Source organism: Brienomyrus brachyistius, unplaced genomic scaffold (genome assembly GCF_023856365.1).
Source record: "Brienomyrus brachyistius isolate T26 unplaced genomic scaffold, BBRACH_0.4 scaffold74, whole genome shotgun sequence".
Taxonomy (NCBI): domain Eukaryota; kingdom Metazoa; phylum Chordata; class Actinopteri; order Osteoglossiformes; family Mormyridae; genus Brienomyrus; species Brienomyrus brachyistius.
Genome location: NW_026042349.1, coordinates 76,185 through 95,372, shown reverse-complemented (window position 1 = coordinate 95,372; position 19,188 = coordinate 76,185). Strand labels below are relative to the sequence as shown.

General features: G+C 44.5%; 1 protein-coding gene across 4 annotated transcripts in view; it reads left to right on the top strand.

Annotated features, from left to right (window-relative positions):
* The window catches only part of LOC125726683 (copine-5-like), a 92,481-nt gene that overhangs the window by 61,230 nt on the left and 12,063 nt on the right, over nt 1-19,188 (top strand). For all 4 annotated transcript variants that reach the window (XM_049003059.1, XM_049003058.1, XM_049003057.1 and 1 more), the window contains 8 exons: nt 6,221-6,262; nt 6,735-6,810; nt 9,744-9,797; nt 11,013-11,074; nt 15,408-15,454; nt 15,964-16,145; nt 17,328-17,455; nt 17,986-18,088. In XM_049003059.1, the coding sequence (XP_048859016.1) occupies nt 6,221-6,262; nt 6,735-6,810; nt 9,744-9,797; nt 11,013-11,074; nt 15,408-15,454; nt 15,964-16,145; nt 17,328-17,455; nt 17,986-18,088 (694 nt within the window). The remainder of the gene's footprint in view (nt 1-6,220; nt 6,263-6,734; nt 6,811-9,743; nt 9,798-11,012; nt 11,075-15,407; nt 15,455-15,963; nt 16,146-17,327; nt 17,456-17,985; nt 18,089-19,188) is intronic.

Here is a 19,188-nt window from a genome sequence, read left to right as displayed (position 1 = left end):
GTGACATAGGCCAAGAGGGCAGAAAGCCAGCAGCGGTGTGGGTTGCGTTTCTGTAGTGGCCCCAGTATAGTTAGGGTGCCGTAACACGTCGTTTCCAAGGTGGGTGCAGAGTGCAATCAGAACTTATGTTACAGTTTGGTTTGGGGTTCACACTCAGGGTATGTGGTAACTGTCCTAGTGTGAGTGTCAGTCAGGTATGGCTAGTGGTTGGACTGTATGTACATGGTAAGAGTACACAGAATTATCAGGGCAAGTCACTGACATTCAGTGTTCAACTCTGGAGTTCATGTTTCCCAAAGTTTCATTTTTTTTTGCTGTGGTCCTTGACTGTTGCCTACAGCGGATATCAGGTTGGACTGGAGTGAACAGTTTCTGTAACCATAATTTTCCTGTCCTCAGGGTGTCCATTACATTTCTAAATCACAGCTAATCAGCACAGCGATTTGCAGTGTGCCCAGGAGAGGTCAAGCACATGGTTGCAGATCTTCCACAGCCTGTATTTACATATGGAGGGCTCCCGGCGTGCTCGGTGAGCCCCACTATATCAGCATGAGTGCTTCAGTTGAATGTCTCTCCAGCCCCTGGGGGGGAGCAGGGGCTGGCAATGGTGCACCCATCCAAGGATAATGCACTAAGAGGACCATGTCACAAAAGGAATGTGCCTCGCTTGAAGCAGGGGGCGGCTTCTCAAGCCCTCTGGCTGATGGCTAAATAGCGGTTGCTGACTTTAGAACTGGAAGACTGTATCGTTGGAATGCCGCCCCCACCCCCCCACCCCCCCAAAGACCCCGAGTTTCACTTATTCTCTCCATGTGGAATTACAAGCCTCACTGGCAGTGAATCTAAGCCTGCCACGGGCAACTCTCTGTTTATGCTTCCCGCATTGCATCAAGGGCTGTGTCATCTTAACATCTGTCTCTATATTTAGTCCGCATGGCCTCTCCTAATCCCCAGAGCCAAAGCTCACATCTCTTTCTTTAGTTAAATATTGTTCTTTATATTTTCCTTTCAAAATCTTAGGAAGGTCTGAAATCTGCTTAATAAATGAGCAGATGTTACTTAGTGGCAAATACATGATCATTTTGTGTCTCACACCCCATGTTTTGCGTCTTTTCTGCAAGAGGAGAATTCTGACTCTATTAAGGAGAAGTGAGATTTATTAATAATCCCAGTGCCCTTGAGACTTAGTCATTGTTCAATATTATGCCAGCCAAGAACCATACTGAAGGAGCAAAAGGCCAAATCAGGGTGAATTATTTGCTTTCTATCATAATCAGGAACTCAGACCACAGTGCTTATTGTATGGTGGTGACACAGTAATGGGCTGATCGTAATTAAAATGATTAGTTGGTTGCTAATTTTTCCCAAGACATAACATTCGACAAACTTCAATACATAAGTACCTGCTAGATTATGAGCTAAATTAAAAGTAGCCTAGCTAGCCTGTATACTGGGCTTATCTCAGCTAAAAGCCTTTGGATTTTTATTGGAATAATTATATAACAAAGCTAGTTATACAATCATAGAATTGTTTATCAAAAAGCACTGTTCTTGAGTGGAAAACTTCCTACAAGAAAGAAAGAAAGAAAAAGATGGATGGATGGATGAGTGAATTATTTCACAGAAATAACATTAAGACTGTGTGTTGTACACAAAGTGAAATATTAAACATGTTTGTTAGGCTATTTCAATAAATAAGAGGAAGACACAGAATGAGAGTGAGGTTGTAGTCCTCTGATGTGTCTGATTGCCTCTTTGGAGTGCTAACTGTCCAGTTAATGTCCATGGGGGAAGTGGGGGGTGCTACATTTACTGTACTTAATGTCCTTAGCCGTCAGTCTGACTGTGTCTGGGAAAAAGCTGTTGTGGAATCGTGCTTTGTATGTGGTGCTGCTCTCTGGCCTGTGGTGTCTTAGGCTGTATCCTAAGTTCCTAAGGTCCTCTGGCCCTGATGTCTGAGCCCTCTATATGCCTGTGTGAGGGGCTGACGTCTGAACCCTCTATAGGCCCGTGCGTGGGGCTGACGTCTGAGTCCTCTATAGGCCTGTGTGAGGTGCTGACGTCTGAACCCTCTATAGGCCCGTGTGAGGTGCTGACGTCTGAGTCCTCTATAGGCCCGTGTGAGGTGCTGACGTCTGAGTCCTCTATAGGCCCGTGTGAGGTGCTGACGTCTGAACCCTCTATAGGCCCGTGTGAGGTGCTGATGTCTGAGTCCTCTATATGCCTGTGTGAGGGGCTGATGTCTGAGTCCTCTATATGCCTGTGTGAGGTGCTGATGTCTGAGTCCTCTAAAGGCCCGTGTGAGGGGCTGATGTCTGAGTCCAGCCTTCTTCAGCTGCCTGATGAAGTACTGGCTGCTGTGTCTTCTTCACAGTTGCCACAGTGTTTTTAGCCCAGCTTAGATTTTTAAGCACTGTACATAACATTATTCTGTATTATTCTTCCTGATTGTGAATTAAACTGACAGAACAGCCTGATCTCTGGCCCTGATGGTTCCCTGCAACAGAAAACTGCTGCAGAGAAAACCAGACTGGCTTGTATGACGACAGGCAGTACTATGTAAGAGAGTCCCATGCCATTCTGACTTGGCAGGGATCCTGGTGGGAATTCAGCATAGCGCCTATTTCATGCTCTCCAGACTAAATCTGCCCGAAACAATCGGTCATCTGCACAATTCAAACTGGTGACAATACCAGTCAAATGTGTAATGGGACAGATACGATGAAATTACAAAACATGTAAAAGCAAATAAATTTAAGCAATATGTGACAAACCAAGATAAAAGTCTAGTTCTAACATACACCGATTCAGTCTGCCTTTATTTCTTTTGTTTGTTGGGGGACAGTCTCTCATGTATTTATTGATATTGAAAGTGACACATGGGTAATGCATTGACTGTCTGTAGACAGTTTCTTTATCTAGGCAAGACGTTGATGCCAAATGTAATAAATCAGTGTCAATCAGCAGAAACTGCATTCAGAGAAGCAACGTCTAGCGGAAATTGGACACTTCAGCAGTTTCTCAGAAATAATCAGGAAGTAATAAGCCACTGTTTTACACCAAAGGTGAAAAAATAAAAAGTGTCTGTATGCCTGATGAATCACAGGGGAAGCCAAACTGCAGGGAGGTGTGGTTATCTTACAGATAAAGGCAGATACATAGGTTATTCTAGGATCATATAATTAACAGGAACTGAATATCCCTGTGCTTTACAAACACATACCTCTTTTATTTGTTTGTTTTAAAAAAAATTTAAGCAAGGTAGTGGCCAAACATACACTGGAAACAATTTAACACTGGGTATTATGTAATAAACATATTGATGAAGTATAATATGGCATTTAGGATGGTAATGTCAACAGAGCAGGCGATGGCTTTGAATCAGGACATACGGGATATAATATGAATTTCTCCATTAAAATATTCAGGAGCATAAAGTAAAAAATAAGTAAGCTGCTTTGGAGCAAAACATCAGCTTGAAAATGTAAAATGCAATCTGTTAAAAAAGTGGTCATTTTTGCAGAGGATAAATTGATTAAACAATCAGTAATGCACGAAGGTGCTGGGGATTTTTATAAATAAATCTGTAGATATATGCAAATTCTGTTGGACTGGTAGACGCTTAACTTGTTATAAGCATTTAATGGTACACTTTAATGCACTTGTGAACAGCTCTAGTTTGATGTATTGAAGGGTTCTTTCAGAATAACTCATTTTGCAGAAAAGTGTCTGTTAGCCTATAATAGCGAGATCTCAGTTTAGCATGTTTATTCAGCTCTAACGGTGTCATCTTGTTAATATGTGGGGTGAGTGACACACAGTGGGGCTTTCACTGGCCATTGAGATAAGGCCGTTAGTGTTGATGCCCCACGATCACACACCTTCTACTTTTGGTTGGGGAGCCAAAGGTGGAGGGGAGAACATAAACCCAGGCTTCTGTGTTTGAGCTTCCTGAGGCAAGGAGTAAAAATGTGGACCATCTTGCACAGAGCTGGGAAGGAGCAAAAACGTGGACCATCTGTGGGTTTCCGAGGACCGGGGTGGGAAACATTGTTTTACATGATTGAGTGTCACTTGTCAGGACACTGTTCTCCATGTAGTGGGTTATGCCTGATACTTCCTGTGGCTCTTTTCTGAGGCTAAAAGGCTTCATTAACTCTTTGGGACCATCAGACACCATTAGTCAATGTTAGGAACTGGGTTCCATTTTTGAAAATATCCCCGATAGTCTAGTCTGTTCCCTTTTCTTCAAAATGTTCACAGTTTTCCAGGAAATCTGCCTGTGAAAGCTTTAAGTTCCATCAAATCCTGTACAGGCGTGTGCCTGTTTGAAGCCTTTTTAATTATTACACAAAGTGCAGTGCCATTAGAGGCCATCCTGACATAGCGAGAAGCCCCATTGTATTGTAATGATGTGTTCAAGACCATCTGTTTCAAGATCAAGACAAGATCAAGACTCATCCAACCCATGACCAAGTCAAGACCAAGACCCATCCCAACAAAGACCAAGACAAAATCAAGACTTTTAATAATGACCAAAACAAGACCAAGACTTGAAAATTTACAATCAGATTTTACTTTTTTTTTTGGTAGAGTGCACCCATGTTTGGGCAATATTTTCATTTATGTAATTCCAAAAGATCCTATTATTGAAAACCTTTAATGTTCACATACTCTAAGCAATAATGCAGATGTATAAAAAACACAATATAATGAAATCATATACACAAAGTCCTCCCCCAGCTCCCTGACGGCTATAACTCTAACAATCAACACTAAACAATAAACGCTACCAACAATGTCCAATATAACAGAGGCAGCTGATGATGGATGAGTGAAAGAAATATCTTGTGAACAGCTGTCTGAAAGGAACATACCAGTTCTTGATGGGACCCAGGGGTGAGGGAGTTGGGTCTCGTAAATCACACATAACACACAAGCTTGTTTTCTGGAGAAGAGCGTTAAATGCGAATTCATGTAAATTAACTCATGACTGTGCCTTATTCAATGACTTGAGGTCTGTATCATAAGAACAGATGGATTACAGAGCAGTAAAATATTATGGGTATGAAGCATGTAATTTAAGGTGATTTGTAACCATATATAAGAATACAAATGAAAAATAAATGCAACACACCATTACAAGCCAACATCAAACACTTGTTTTGATAGCCAGATTTGGCTTTGAAGTGTTTCTATGGACACTATTACTATCACTGATACCATCCCCTTCAAAGGCTGTTTATTATTTTTTACTAATGACGTTAAGAGAAACATTAGTTAGCCTAATCTTGCCCAGTAGGTGTAATATGAAAGAAACCCAACCTTTAACATAACCAGAGTAGCCCAGCCTACGCTTATATTTAATAGGTTTCTTACAATTATCTTTACTCCAAACAATAACAGTTTTGGACCACTTTTTTATGTATAATGATCATTGTTTTGATTTTCTGAATGATATATTGCCTGCGTACAGCCCTTCACAATGCTGCATAGTCACACGCACACAACGTGAATTCGAACTGCTGTCAGTCAAACTATCCTGCAATCAAAACTCAACATGAAATCTCTACCTCCCTCCCTCCCTCTCTCTCACACACACACAGCAGACACTATTAATAACACATTCAAACTGAACTAAGAATGCACTTGGCCCACAGACATTTTTTTCATTCAGGTGAATATTTAGCTTCAAAATTTATTTTTAGCTCTTAAAAAACTACCAAGGTCTGGACCTTGGTGACCTCATATCTGGCTACGGCCCTGATTGGCTGTGCTCCACTGTAACCCAAGGTGGTGGTGTAATCCAACTGACTGTGAGAAACCTACAAACAAACGGGCAATTGCCATCTTCCCAACGTCTTTCACGTTCATTTTTAATGGGAACACTCGCTCCCTGTCTCTTGCCAGCAGCCCCTGCACTATCCAATAGCATTATACTGCTAGGGCAACTGGGAGATGTAGTACATTTGAAATAGCACTGCTAGAAGAGGACAGTGCAGGAAAATTAATTGCCACTTAGTAAGGGGAAAGAAGTATGTTTGCATAACGAATATGTTTTGTAATATTTCAAGACTTATGGTCAAGACCAAGACAAAATGGGTTCAACATCAGGCAGTGCAGTCTTGAAACTGGTCACCAGACCAAGACCGTATCTCGAGAACTACAACTCTGGCAAATGCATCTTTGCTAGCTTACTCCTGTTCTCTCCTGCCTTCAGGTCGATCAAGGTGGAGGTGTACGATTGGGACCGAGATGGCAGGTGAGGAGACGGATGCAGGCTGAGCTGGAGTGAGGGCAGTGTGTATAAAATGGCCTTTAACCATCCTGAGCTCATTGGCTGGTTTGGAAGAGGATGGCTTTCATCTCCTGGGCTTCATAGCAGAGATAACCTGTCTTATGTGACTGCTGTCTCTGTCTGCATGGGCAAGGCCCTGCATCCCACTAGCTGAAGTTTGCTTGAAGGTCCTTAGGAAGATTTCCCAGGTAGTAATTAATGCATTACTTTCGACACCTTATGTGCAGATGCCTTCTGAGTGCTATTTGCAAGTCCAACAGTCACCAGTCATTAATATTCAAGCTGCAGATAAGAGGCTCTGAATACTGAAGTGTGGCCCTAATCTAAGCTATTCTGGGAGGGTCACAAGATATCAGGATGCAGAGGCACGTTCATCTGTAATTCCAACATCCATGTGAGAATGACGGGATCCTTGTTTGTCCCTTTTGTGTTTCAGCCATGACTTCATTGGCCAGTTCAGCACCAGCTACAGGGAGCTGGCAAGGGGCCAGAACCAGCTAAATATGTACCAGGTGAGCTCTGCCACTCAGCGGATCCCCACACAGCCTTTTTACTTAATACGTCTCACATTTCCATCCTGTCATCACAGGTAGGGAGGGTGGGATGTGGCAGGCTAACCCTAACCCACATTTCCATTACAGGTAGGGAGGGTGGGATGTGGCAGGCTAACCCTAACCCACATTTCCATCACAGGTAGGGAGGGTGGGATGTGGCAGGCTAACCCTAACCCACATTTCCATAACAGGTAGGGAGCTCATTCTCACAGAATCTGTTCTGCACTGAAAAGTGGGTCCCTTTTTGTCCTGTGAGGTGGGAGGATGGGGAATGGTGGGCAATGGGGGGTGGCTGTAGGAGCTGGGCTCAGTCACATGGCTAAAACCTGTCAGACTCGATCATTATGCTGTAGTGGCAGGGGGACAGTGTGAATGTGAAGGTAACTTCACTTTTGTTCCCCTGAAATCCCAAGGGAGGAATTCACAGGCTGTGTTCCATATGTCCACTCGCCCACAATATAGTGAATTGGTGGATATATCAATACAGGACAGTCAATTATGTTGTAAAGAAAATTACGTAGTGTGTGAGTGAGTGAACAAGTGTACATTTCAAACACATTCCCAGTAGTGGCCTGTTACATACACGTTCGAATAAACACGATGATGTGATCCTCGCCATCTTGTGTCAGTCACGACTGCCAAGAAAATGACATGCTGGCATCCTCCGCTCGCCTGTGTATGTCTGGCATGCTGGCATCCTGTGCGCGTCTGACAGGCTGGCATCCTGTGCGCGTCTGACACGGTGGCATCCTGTGCGCGTCTGACGCGCTGGCATCCTGTGCGCGTCTGACAGGCTGGCATCCTGTGCGCGTCTGACGCGCTGGCATCCTGTGCGCGTCTGACGCGCTGGCATCCTGTGCGCGTCTGACGCGCTGGCATCCTGTGCGCGTCTGACAGGCTGGCATCCTGTGCGCGTCTGACAGGCTGGCATCCTGTGCGCGTCTGACAGGCTGGCATCCTGTGCGCGTCTGGCAGGCTGGCATCCTGTGCGCGTCTGGCAGGCTGGCATCCTGTGCGCGTCTGGCAGGCTGGCATCCTGTGCGCGTCTGACACGGTGGCATCCTGTGCGCGTCTGGCAGGCTGGCATCCTGTGCGCGTCTGGCAGGCTGGCATCCTGTGCGCGTCTGGCAGGCTGGCATCCTGTGCGCGTCTGACGCGCTGGCATCCTGTGCGCGTCTGACACGCTGGCATCCTGTGCGCGTCTGGCAGGCTGGCATCCTGTGCGCGTCTGGCAGGCTGGCATCCTGTGCGCGTCTGGCAGGCTGGCATCCTGTGCGCGTCTGGCAGGCTGGCATCCTGTGTGTGTCTGACGCGCTGGCATCCTGTGCGCGTCTGACAGGCTGGCATCCTGTGCGCGTCTGACAGGCTGGCATCCTGTGCGCGTCTGACATGCTGGCATCCTGTGCGCGTCTGACATGCTGGCATCCTGTGCGCGTCTGGCAGGCTGGCATCCTGTGCGCGTCTGGCAGGCTGGCATCCTGTGCGCGTCTGGCAGGCTGGCATCCTGTGCGCGTCTGGCAGGCTGGCATCCTGTGCGCGTCTGACAGGCTGGCATCCTGTGCGCGTCTGGCAGGCTGGCATCCTGTGCGCGTCTGGCAGGCTGGCATCCTGTGCGCGTCTGGCAGGCTGGCATCCTGTGCGCGTCTGGCAGGCTGGCATCCTGTGCGCGTCTGACGCGCTGGCATCCTGTGCGCGTCTGACGCGCTGGCATCCTGTGCGCGTCTGACGCGCTGGCATTCTGTGCGCGTCTGACGCGCTGGCATCCTGTGCGCGTCTGGCAGGCTGGCATCCTGTGTGCGTCTGACACGGTGGCATCCTCCATTTGCCTGTGTGCAGGGGAATTAATATTCAATAGGGGACACCTGCAGGGTAACAGGGCACAGGTTACGAGCTTGGGGGGAGACACTTTGTTCCTTGTACATTGGGAGGATGTGCTGATGGGCATTCGCAAGCTGGCCCACTTAAGATGCTGCTCAGCCCCGTGGGGATGGTGTGTATGTGGTAAGTCCTGCCTGTGAATGTAATTTGCCCCTGTCACTAAGCACACACTCGTAATGCACCCCATCCCCCGGCTATTATGTTGTCAGGAATGTAGATTCTAGCTAAGCACTCATGTTGTCAGCCATGTGCATAACATTGTGTGTGTGTAGAGCCGTACTGCTTGCATGCACAGTGTCACTCACCAAGGCTAATAATAAAACAATTAAGGACTGACATTTTTGAGAATCAGACCCTGCAGTTTTCAATTAAGACCAGATTTTCTGTTTATTTTCTGAATCTGGTCCAAAAATGTTTTGATATGTGGTGGGTTGGTGATAAAGTAATAAAGCTGTAACGGAAGTTGTTGTTCTCAAAATGAACACAGTGTTATGGATGTAGAACTTTTCATTTTTCTGCTGACCATCCACTCATCCATCCATCTACCTTCCACAACCACCAGCTGACATGGGCTGTGAGGCTGTGGACCATCCCAGGAAGCACAGGGCAGGAGGCTGGGGGTGAAAAGGGGCAGTGGACGCCTGTAGATTGGCATGAAGATATTATTATGCCACCATAAAAAAGTTTACAGAAAAAGCAAGAAGACAGTAGACAAAAGGAAAGATAGAAGAGAGGGAAAGGCTGGGGTTCAGGCTGACCCAAAGCTGAGGCGGCCTGTCATGGAGGCACATGTACAATGGCTCCAGCAGTGATAGGCTGGGACAGCACTGGGCTGGGCAATGATAGGCTGGGACAGCAGCAGACTGGGCAGTGATAGGCTGGGACAATACCGTGCTTGGCAGCCCAGGTGCAGCTCCTCGGTCAATAGATGCACTGTGGGAAGTACAGTCTGATGCAGTGCAAGTAGAAAGTAGTTCATCTTCATCACCGTTTCATTCCTGTTTGGCCTTTAGGTACTGAATCCCAAAAAGAAGATGAAGAAAAAGAAGTATATCAATTCTGGAACAGTGAGTATTTAGCTGTAGGATTTATAATATTTCAGTCTCTTAGGTGTCTTCTGGGATTTAAAAAAACAGAATAATCTGTAGTACTACAAATACATTCAACAGCAGACTCCATACTGCAATTCCATGTACAGAAATGATTTCAGCCATCTACTAATCACTACAGAGCAGTACTGTGCTCTGGAATTCTGCATGTACTACATTGTACTACAAACTAATATACTGCAGGTACAAACTGTATCACAGGAGTTGCAGTCAGTAAAATTCAGTTCAACATACTATACCCCTAAATTGGTTTGCAACCTGAACTTTAAATATTTTCTCATATTTTTTATCTATTCTTTTATATATTATCTCATATTTTATATATTCACTTTTATCTTGACTTTATTGTACTTTTTATCTCTGTATTTCTAACTTATTTTGTTAATTAATGTTAATTTGGAAATCCTTCTACCACGTTTATTGCAGAGTCTGGAGCAGCTGCAGTTTTGTTTCACTGCTGATGTCAAATGGCAAATGAAAACCTTAAATTAATCAAGCTGTTTCAGTAGCACATGCTATATTTTGCACACTACACTGCAATAATAATTAAACCACAGCAGACTGAAATACATATTACAACAGACTGCAATGCATATTGCAGCATTGAGCACTATGCTAATTAAAAATCTGCACTTTTCCTGCAGCAATTGGGTTCTTACCCTGATCTTAACCAAAGGCCGATGTGTAGTTCATGTGAGAGCATCTCTCAGAGCTGTCTGTGTTAATAAGGTTCCTGCTGTGTCTTTGCCGCATGCTGTTCCTCCGTTATCTAGGATGATTTTATTAACCAAATGACATGTTGAATAATGTTACTGCTCTCTCTGCTGCCAAGGTTACTTTCTCACAGGTAATTCCATCATACTGTGTGAACGAATCTACCTCCTAGTGTCGCAGTACTAACTAGCTATAGTGTGAATTCTAGTGTGAGTCTCGGACAAAGTTCCTGTATAAGTTTCTGTAGGAATTATTCAGGGTTGGGCTCTAAGTATGCTTTCCCATAATGCTTAGCCATCCATCCATCTGTCTTCATACTCAGCCTATGACCTGTCCCTGGTAGCATAGGGCACATGTTTAGCATGCAGTAAGATCGGCTCTCTCAGTACTGCCTGAATGGTCAGGGTCAGGGTTAATGCCTGAATCGTTAATCTGCTCCTCCCTTTCTCCACTCTGCAGGTGACACTGCTGTCATTCTCCGTGGAGTCAGAGCACACCTTTCTGGACTACATCAAAGGAGGGTGAGTCGGACAAAGGAACAGACATTTGTGTACAAACATTTCCTTTGTGATCATACATTAATGCTGTGCTGGAGTCCAGCCTTCCTATGCCAACCTGTAAAGAACAGTTATGCACGGGCAGGAATGGACAGTAACAGCCAGCAATGTAAGTCAGGAGTCTGAGATTATCTCTCCTTGGCTGCAGGTTGGGAGAAAATTGATTCTGACAGAAAGAAACATTAACCCGCAGGAGACGAAGTGGCGATTGTGGGAGCCTTTGGTTTTTGTAGTATTAGAGGTCTCAGATCACACAGAGCAGTGCAGACTCGATTCCATATGTTCTGGGCTCCCGCAATCGCGAGGGGAAGCTCTATGGACACTCGTGTTCAGCACATTACTGCAGCTTGGCATCTTATGATTGTAGTTTTCCTGTTTCCACTCAGCAAAGTCACGTTCTCTGTGACTTCACTCCTGCCCTTCAGCTTTTTTTTTAAATTACTTGGCACCAGTCCTGCTAAAGATGTGCAGCAGGTGTTGTGCTTTGGTCTGCACACATTTCTATGCTCTGAAAGGGTTTTCACTGCCTCATCCATATGTATGCAGTCATCTGCTGTATGAGTTTCTCTCATTCTGACTGGTCTTTCTCTCTCAAAAGAGCTACACTTTGCTGAAGCTTCTTTTCCCCCTGTGGATTGGAGTAAATAGAAATGTTTATTTACTTTATGCTACTGTAATAAGGGGTTGCCTCAAGCTAGTAGCCAGTAATGCCACAGATTTTTATTGGAAGTCCTGCAGAGGCCAATGAAATACATCAGGGTTTACCTATAGAGGGGGAAGAGTGCCATTGTTGATGGTCTTTTTGTGCTGGGCCACCATAAGTGAGTTGACCTTTAAGTTCTGCAAGCACGCAGGCTTATGCTTTCAGCGACATTCAGCTCACTGGAAAAACAACTGCCTAGTTCTCATGGCACACTTGGACTTTTTGACTGCAGATGCCGTAGGAGGTCAGGATGTGAGGCACGTGACCACATCTTGCTTAAAGAGCAGCTACTTGCAGCCATGCACTGGGCCATGGTAAATGTACAGAAATATGTTTGGACTAGAGAAAAACTTATCAATGATTCATTGATCAATTAAAACAATTTAAATAAGCTGGCAGTATTAAATTATTACCCAATTGTGCCACTGGATGTTTCAATGGAATCTTACAATTTTATAGCATGTTTCTTAAAATACTTTTAAATAATCTCTCACACATGGAGCCGGCTGTCCTTGCTTGAGAATAAGAGCTTTTTCAGAAGTCCAGCTCCACCACAGCTGCACATCACCTAAGGAATTCCCAGAAACGCTTCAGGGGCATTTCATACTCTCATGTCATGATTTGCTCTTCAGTGAAGAAGGTTTTGTTAATGAAACGCTGGGCTGCTGACCTGGCAGCCACTTGCCCATGAGACGCTGATGACGGTGGACATTCCAGCCACTTGCCCATGAGACGCCGATGACGGCGGACATTCCCGCCACTTGCCCATGAGACGCCGATGACGGTGGACATTCCAGCCACTTGCCCATGAGACGCCGATAACGGCGGACATTCCCGCCACTTGCCCATGAGACGCCGATGACGGCAGACATTCCAGCCACTTGCCCATGAGACACCGATGACGGTGGAAATTCCCGCCATTTGCCCATGAGACGCCGATGACGCCGGACATTCCAGCCACTTGCCCATGAGACGCCGATGACGGCGGACATTCCAGCCACTTGCCCATGAGACGCCGATGACGGCGGACATTCCTGCCACTTGGTCTGCCTTGTGCCACAGCGTTTTACCTGAGAGGGGATGGTTATCTTCTCAGTTCGAAAGCGAGGGGTATGTTGCTTAGGACTTTTCTTGGGTTTTCCCCCTGACAGCAGTTAATATTGTTCAAATGCAGCAATCTTTCCATCTCTAGCTGGCTGCGATCTCTGGAGAAGTTGGTCAGAGTAGTGATGGCAGAGGAACGAATTTCCCTTAATTAGTCTCACACAGAAATGTCAGTCTGCCTTTGAGTCACACAGCAGTCTGTGATTAAAAGCTCATTGGTCATATCTGCAGCTTCCTGTATGGTGAGGAAATAAGATTTCCTTTCAAACGTGCAGGTACTGTTTAATATGTTTTTCAGTGAGTGGTTTTTATAATTTTTTTATGGGGCGGAATGGGTCTCTGGGTCAGAAAGACATATCCAGGTTTGAACTATAAAGGTTCATGAAAAACCTGCCACCTTTTCGCAGATGTACATTGAATATTATTGCTTCATAACTCTCATACTGAAATGAATTTCCTTGAGCTCTTTTGCTTTCATTCCATTAATGATTAGTGGAAACAGACAGGATTCTTTCTTAATTTAGGGAATGAAAAGTAAGATGATACCCTCTTAAGGTAATGCCTTTAATTGAATCATTTTAGTTGTTGTGACAACGTCTTTCTGGAAGCATGTTGGCCTTTGGATCCAGTTGCATTCTGATTCTTTTTTCTTTTTTTCCCTTTTGTCATTGGCTAATAGCGAAGCCCCAGTGTAGGTCAAGTATAGTGGGCTAAGCCTCTGTGACTCTGGTCAGAAGGTCACCGGTTCAAGCTCAGCTCCAGCAGATCTGCGGGTCCTTGAGCAAGGCGCTTAAATCACAGCTCCCTGGGTGCTGCTATGGGTGGCTGCCCCTCCTGCAGCTTGCTCTCTCCTTTCTACACATACGGCCTTTGACACAGACAGCTTTCCACAAACCAAGCATTCGACACACCCACCATTTGACAAGCTCATCTTTTGACACACCCACCTTTCTACATGCCAAACATTTGGTGTACCTGTCTTTTGACATGCCCACCTTTTGACATGCCCACCTTTTTACATACCCACCTTTTGACATGCCCACCTTTTGACATACCCACCTTTTGACATGCCAAACATTTGGTGTACCTGTCTTTTGACATGCCCACCTTTTTACATACCCACCTTTTGACATGCCCACCTTTTGACATACCCACCTTTTGACATGCCCACCTTTTGACACACCCACCTTTCTACATGCCAAACATTTGGTGTACCTGTCTTTTGACATGCCCACCTTTTGACATGCCCACCTTTTGACATACCCACCTTTTGACATGCCCACCTTTTGACATGCCCACCTTTTCACAAACCCGCCTTTTAATACATCCACCTTTCCACATGCCCGCCTTTCTACACGGCCACTACTCTGTCTCCCACATCCTGTCCCTCATCCATGTGAAACCAATGCTGGGCACCTGAACCACTTGACCTTTGTGTGGGGTGAGTGTGTTGTGCTCAGATGTTGAATTGAATAGGATGCATTTCAACGTGCTAGTTTGAAAGTTTTCCAAAAGTACGATTACTACCAGTCTTCAATGCTAAGTTGGCATGGGTCACCTAGTGTAAATTTTTTTACTTCTCCACATTGTATTGTAATGTGTGTGACCGACCAAAACACAATTTGGCTAACAGCCTGTTTAGTTGGGTGATTGGTTTTGGTTAGGTATATTTTATAGTAATGTATGTTGATGAGGTGTGGTTCATCCAGCAGAAATGCCTGTCTTCTGCTATTCCCCATCTACTGAGCTCTAATCAAATTAATTCCGGCATGTCAGTGAGGGCCCATCAGTCATCTGGACATGAAATCCGATGATAGTTCCATAATTTTTCAGCTCGAGTATCTGAGGGTGTGTGTGGTCATCTGTTTTGTTTCGAGTTCTCATTCTGCATTATGCTTAGCTGCCAAGAGATGGATCTCATATGAGTCAGTCTGCTGGCTAGCCAGCGAACAGCTGCCATGGGCTCCTTTGTCCACCTTTGTAAGTGAGTAACAGCTGTCAGACCAGAGTGTCTCTATCACTGTCACAGAATTACTCTGTCACTACTCACATCTTACCTGCTACAAGCTGATGAAGCTGATTTGTTTGGAAATTTCTCAGCATTTTAAACATATTATTTTATGTTTTATTCCATGCTCTGAAACAAGTGCATTGAAGATGACCAAACTAAATAATAAAAACTAATTATTTAAACGGTATCTGTACTAAAACTATTCTGTCCCAAGCTTTTTGATACATATAGATGGTTCATCATTATATCCATGATCACTATATCCACTGTAACTTACCTTTCACCAGTAAATAATCACCATTGGCTCCACTGAAAAGTATTGCCCAAAAAAAGTGTCCAGAAACACTTCCGTTTATTTGGAGCCTGGCTGTTCAAGTTCCTAATTCTTGGTCTCCTATTCACATCTCATGTCAGTTTAGACCCTAGATTGACCTGGAACTCTCATCACTTGCCTTCTCTCTCTATGTCTTCTTTATTAGCACCCAGATACATTTCACTGTGGCCATTGACTTTACTGCTTCCAATGGTAAGTTTCCCTCCTCTCTGTGAAATGTTTTGGCTCTGATCTGAAACTACAGATGGGAATCACCTCAAAAATGGCTGGACAGATTCTGCATGCCGCCTTCCCATATATCCCAGCAGTCTTGGAATGTTTTTTTAAAGAGAGGTTGAGATAAGTGTGAAATAATAAAGATGAGTGGTACATAAATATGGAAAAATGAAAGTTAGGGTGAGATATTGTAGAAATAAAAATGTAATGTCTGAGGTAAATGGAAACAATTAGGAAATGAATGGGAGATGCTTAAGGCTGAATTGGAGATGGTTTGAGTGGATGTTGTGCCGTTAGTAGGTGGTTGTGAGGAATGTAGAGAAACAATTAGTGTAGGGAGTGAAATAAAGAAGCAAACAAATTAATTAAAATAACAGAAATTATTATAGAAATAATAGAATAATGGAAATATTTCAATTCAATTCACAGTTTTATGGTGAATTGAAAGGGATTGAAGTTATCTTCCCCCTCCCCCCCCCACACAGGAAACCCCTCCCAATCCACCTCACTGCACTATATGAACCCCTATCAAATGAACGCCTATGCCATGGCCCTCAAAGCTGTGGGCGAGATTATCCAGGACTACGACAGTGACAAGATGTTCCCCGCTCTGGGCTTTGGTGCCAAGCTGCCCCCTGATGGACGGGTGTCCCATGAATTTCCGCTGGTAAATAACCCATTCATGCACATCAACACAGCCATTCCCATGCATGCCTATGAACATGCATGCCCACAATCCTTTGTTTCATATCTGGATTCCCAAAAATAGCTCATTTAACCTGAACAAAGAATGGACGGGGTTAATAGTCTGAGAATCTCTGCAGAAGCATTAGGGAACATCAGTATGAATCCTTGCCAAAGGATAAAGGATTATCAATGTGAATTCATTGTAGAGAAAAAAGGGCTGCAATAAGAACCCCTACAAAAGGATAAGGGAGAGCTGATGTGAACCCTTACAAAGGATAAGGGGCTGTCATTGTGGTGTCATCACAGAAGTGATTGTTTCTTCCTTTGTGAAACACCCACACTGACAGTCATTTAATTTATTCCAGGAACATCCACACTTTTTCTTGATTTTCTTAAAAATAATCCCTTCGTCCATCTTAGAACTCCCATCCTTATGATCCCTTCATTTCATTTAGATTCACAAACTGCTCTCCAAAGCATGTTATCAGGTCAGTCCACTTAGGAAAAAAACAAATGCAATTTCTTTCTTTCTTTGTGTATACATGTTTGTATTAGATATATTTATTATTAGATATATTTAATGTCATAAAATGATCGGCAAACTGGCTCCTCTAGCCCATTCATATTGGCTCCTGAACAAAGAACCTCATCTTTTCCAAAGTGCCCTGACTGCAGGATTATCATACCCATCTCAGTGTGCATGGTCTCATGGTTAGGGGAGTAGCATGTGGCTCTGTGGGCTAAGCCTGTGTGCCTGTAATCAGAAGGTCGCAGGTTCAAACCCAGCCTCCGCCTGTGGGTCCTTGAGCAAGGCCCTTAACCCCCAGCTCCCTGGAGGCGTAAAGACAATTTCCCTACGGGGATCAATAAAGCATCGATTATTATTATTATTATGCCCTCCATCTTTGACTGTTAAACATCACATTTGTCTGGCAGGAGGTGGCTTTCCCACAAGCCAAACCATTTCATTGACCGCGAAGCCAATCCAGTGAAATCAGAACAGTGTTATGCCTCAAATGAATAAACCTATGTTAACCCTTTAAAATCATAGTTGACTTATGTTAAGTCAACATTTTAAACTGAAAAAACATGCTATAAAGACCTTATAAACTAAACTTTGACATCAGTGAATGAGTACAGAGCCATTTAATTTCATCTGCAGAATGGCAATACAGAGAACCCATACTGCAACGGAATGGAGGGTATCTTGGAGGCTTACCACCAGAGCCTTAAGACGGTACAGCTCTATGGACCTACAAACTTCGCTCCAGTTGTCAACCATGTAGCCAGGTACAGCTTTGGACACGGCCATACAATCTAAAACATACCCTCTAACCACAATCCTCCTCCATAGACCAGTCTTCACTTTTTTTCCCATAATTCACGTGTCCTTCACATAGATCTCCCCCTCAGGCCTGATCATAAGCTCCAGATATTTAGCTCATGATGAAATATGTCAGAAACTTCATGAGCTACGAAGAGCTATTGTTCTGATTACAAGTTCATATCCTTAAGTACCAAGTTATTTTCTGTGAAACGTTCTTTAGTCGTGTAGACTTGCTGACAGCTCTCCCCTGATTCTGCCCACTAATCACTTTTGACATTTATACATTTATATCAGCAAACAAGAAGAAATGTGTATTTTGCTGATGCCATGTTCCCCCGGCTCATTAATGGAAACATTGGCAACAGTTTTGATATTTATTGGTCTTCCATGATTTTTATTGTCATTATTCTTCCTGTTATTATGATGGCTTTCACCAAGATGTATCAAAGTTCTTTGCTTCCCAGAGTTAACATAAGGCTTGTGTCCCTGTCAGGTATGCTTCTGCAGTCCAGGATGGCTCACAGTACTTTGTCCTCCTCATCATCACAGATGGTGTCATATCGGATATGGCCCAGACCAAGGAGGCTATTGTCAACGTGAGTAACTCAGTCTCCTACCATCTGCATGTTTTATGTGCTGGGGAGCCACTTCTCTACAGCCATTCTCTGCAGTTTTTCTGGCTCCATATGGCTGCTTCAGTCTGCTCAGACCCCAGATCATGCTTGTTTTGATTCAGCCGATGGGGGAGAAGCCTGTATCTCTCCAGGATGGAAGGGGGCCCTGACTACCCAGCAGACTGGATTTAAAGGGAATTTGCGACTGTTAGTCAAACTGTTTGAACAGCCACACCTTCCTTTTAAGATCTTGTCTGCTGCTCTATCTCGCCCTGGCCAGGCGTCTTCTTTTTTCCTCCTCGTCTAGTCCATCTCGTCATGATTCTGCCTCTGACTCAACCTCTCCTTCCTCTTTTCCACATCCTCCTGTCAGCCAGCACCAGATGAAATGATTAGCACAACTTTGGCTGCTCAACAGCTTCTCAGAAAGGGAATGAAATGTGCCGCTCTTATACCTTCTGCTTTTATGCAGAAATTGCGTTGGAAACATTAACAATTCTTAGACAGAATGCTTGGATAGCCTTCTCATCTGGTCCCTTTGCTGTAATAAATGATAAAGGGGTCTCTGAAAGAGCACAGTGTGAGAAACCGGAATCCGTTCTCCCAGAGTTCCTAGGCATCCTGATGTTGGAGCAAAGTACCATTGAGATACCCTGGGCAAGGTACGGCCCCCAAGCTATGCTCCCTGGGTGCTGAATTAGCTGCTCCCTGCTACAGTATGTCACAATGTGACATGTCGGTTAAATGCAGAGGACATGTTTTGTTGTTGTGTGCTATGGTGTGTCAACAATGACAACTGATCACTTCCCTCTTTTTTCTTGATAAACCTACCTTGAAAAACTTCTGGCAGTTGTTTTTATAATCCAGATTTTATGAAGACTGCCGCGGTATGTCAATTAGAGCATGAACCTAGCAGTTCCCACAGAATAAAAGTATATTCTAATAGCTTGTCGCTCTCTATTTGACTATCCCTGCCGGCCCCTGGAGGATGGGCTTCCCCTTTGAGTCTGGTCCCTCTCAAGGTTTCTTCCTTCTAGGGAGTTTTTCCTTGCCACTGTCGCCTATGGCTTACTCACTGGGGG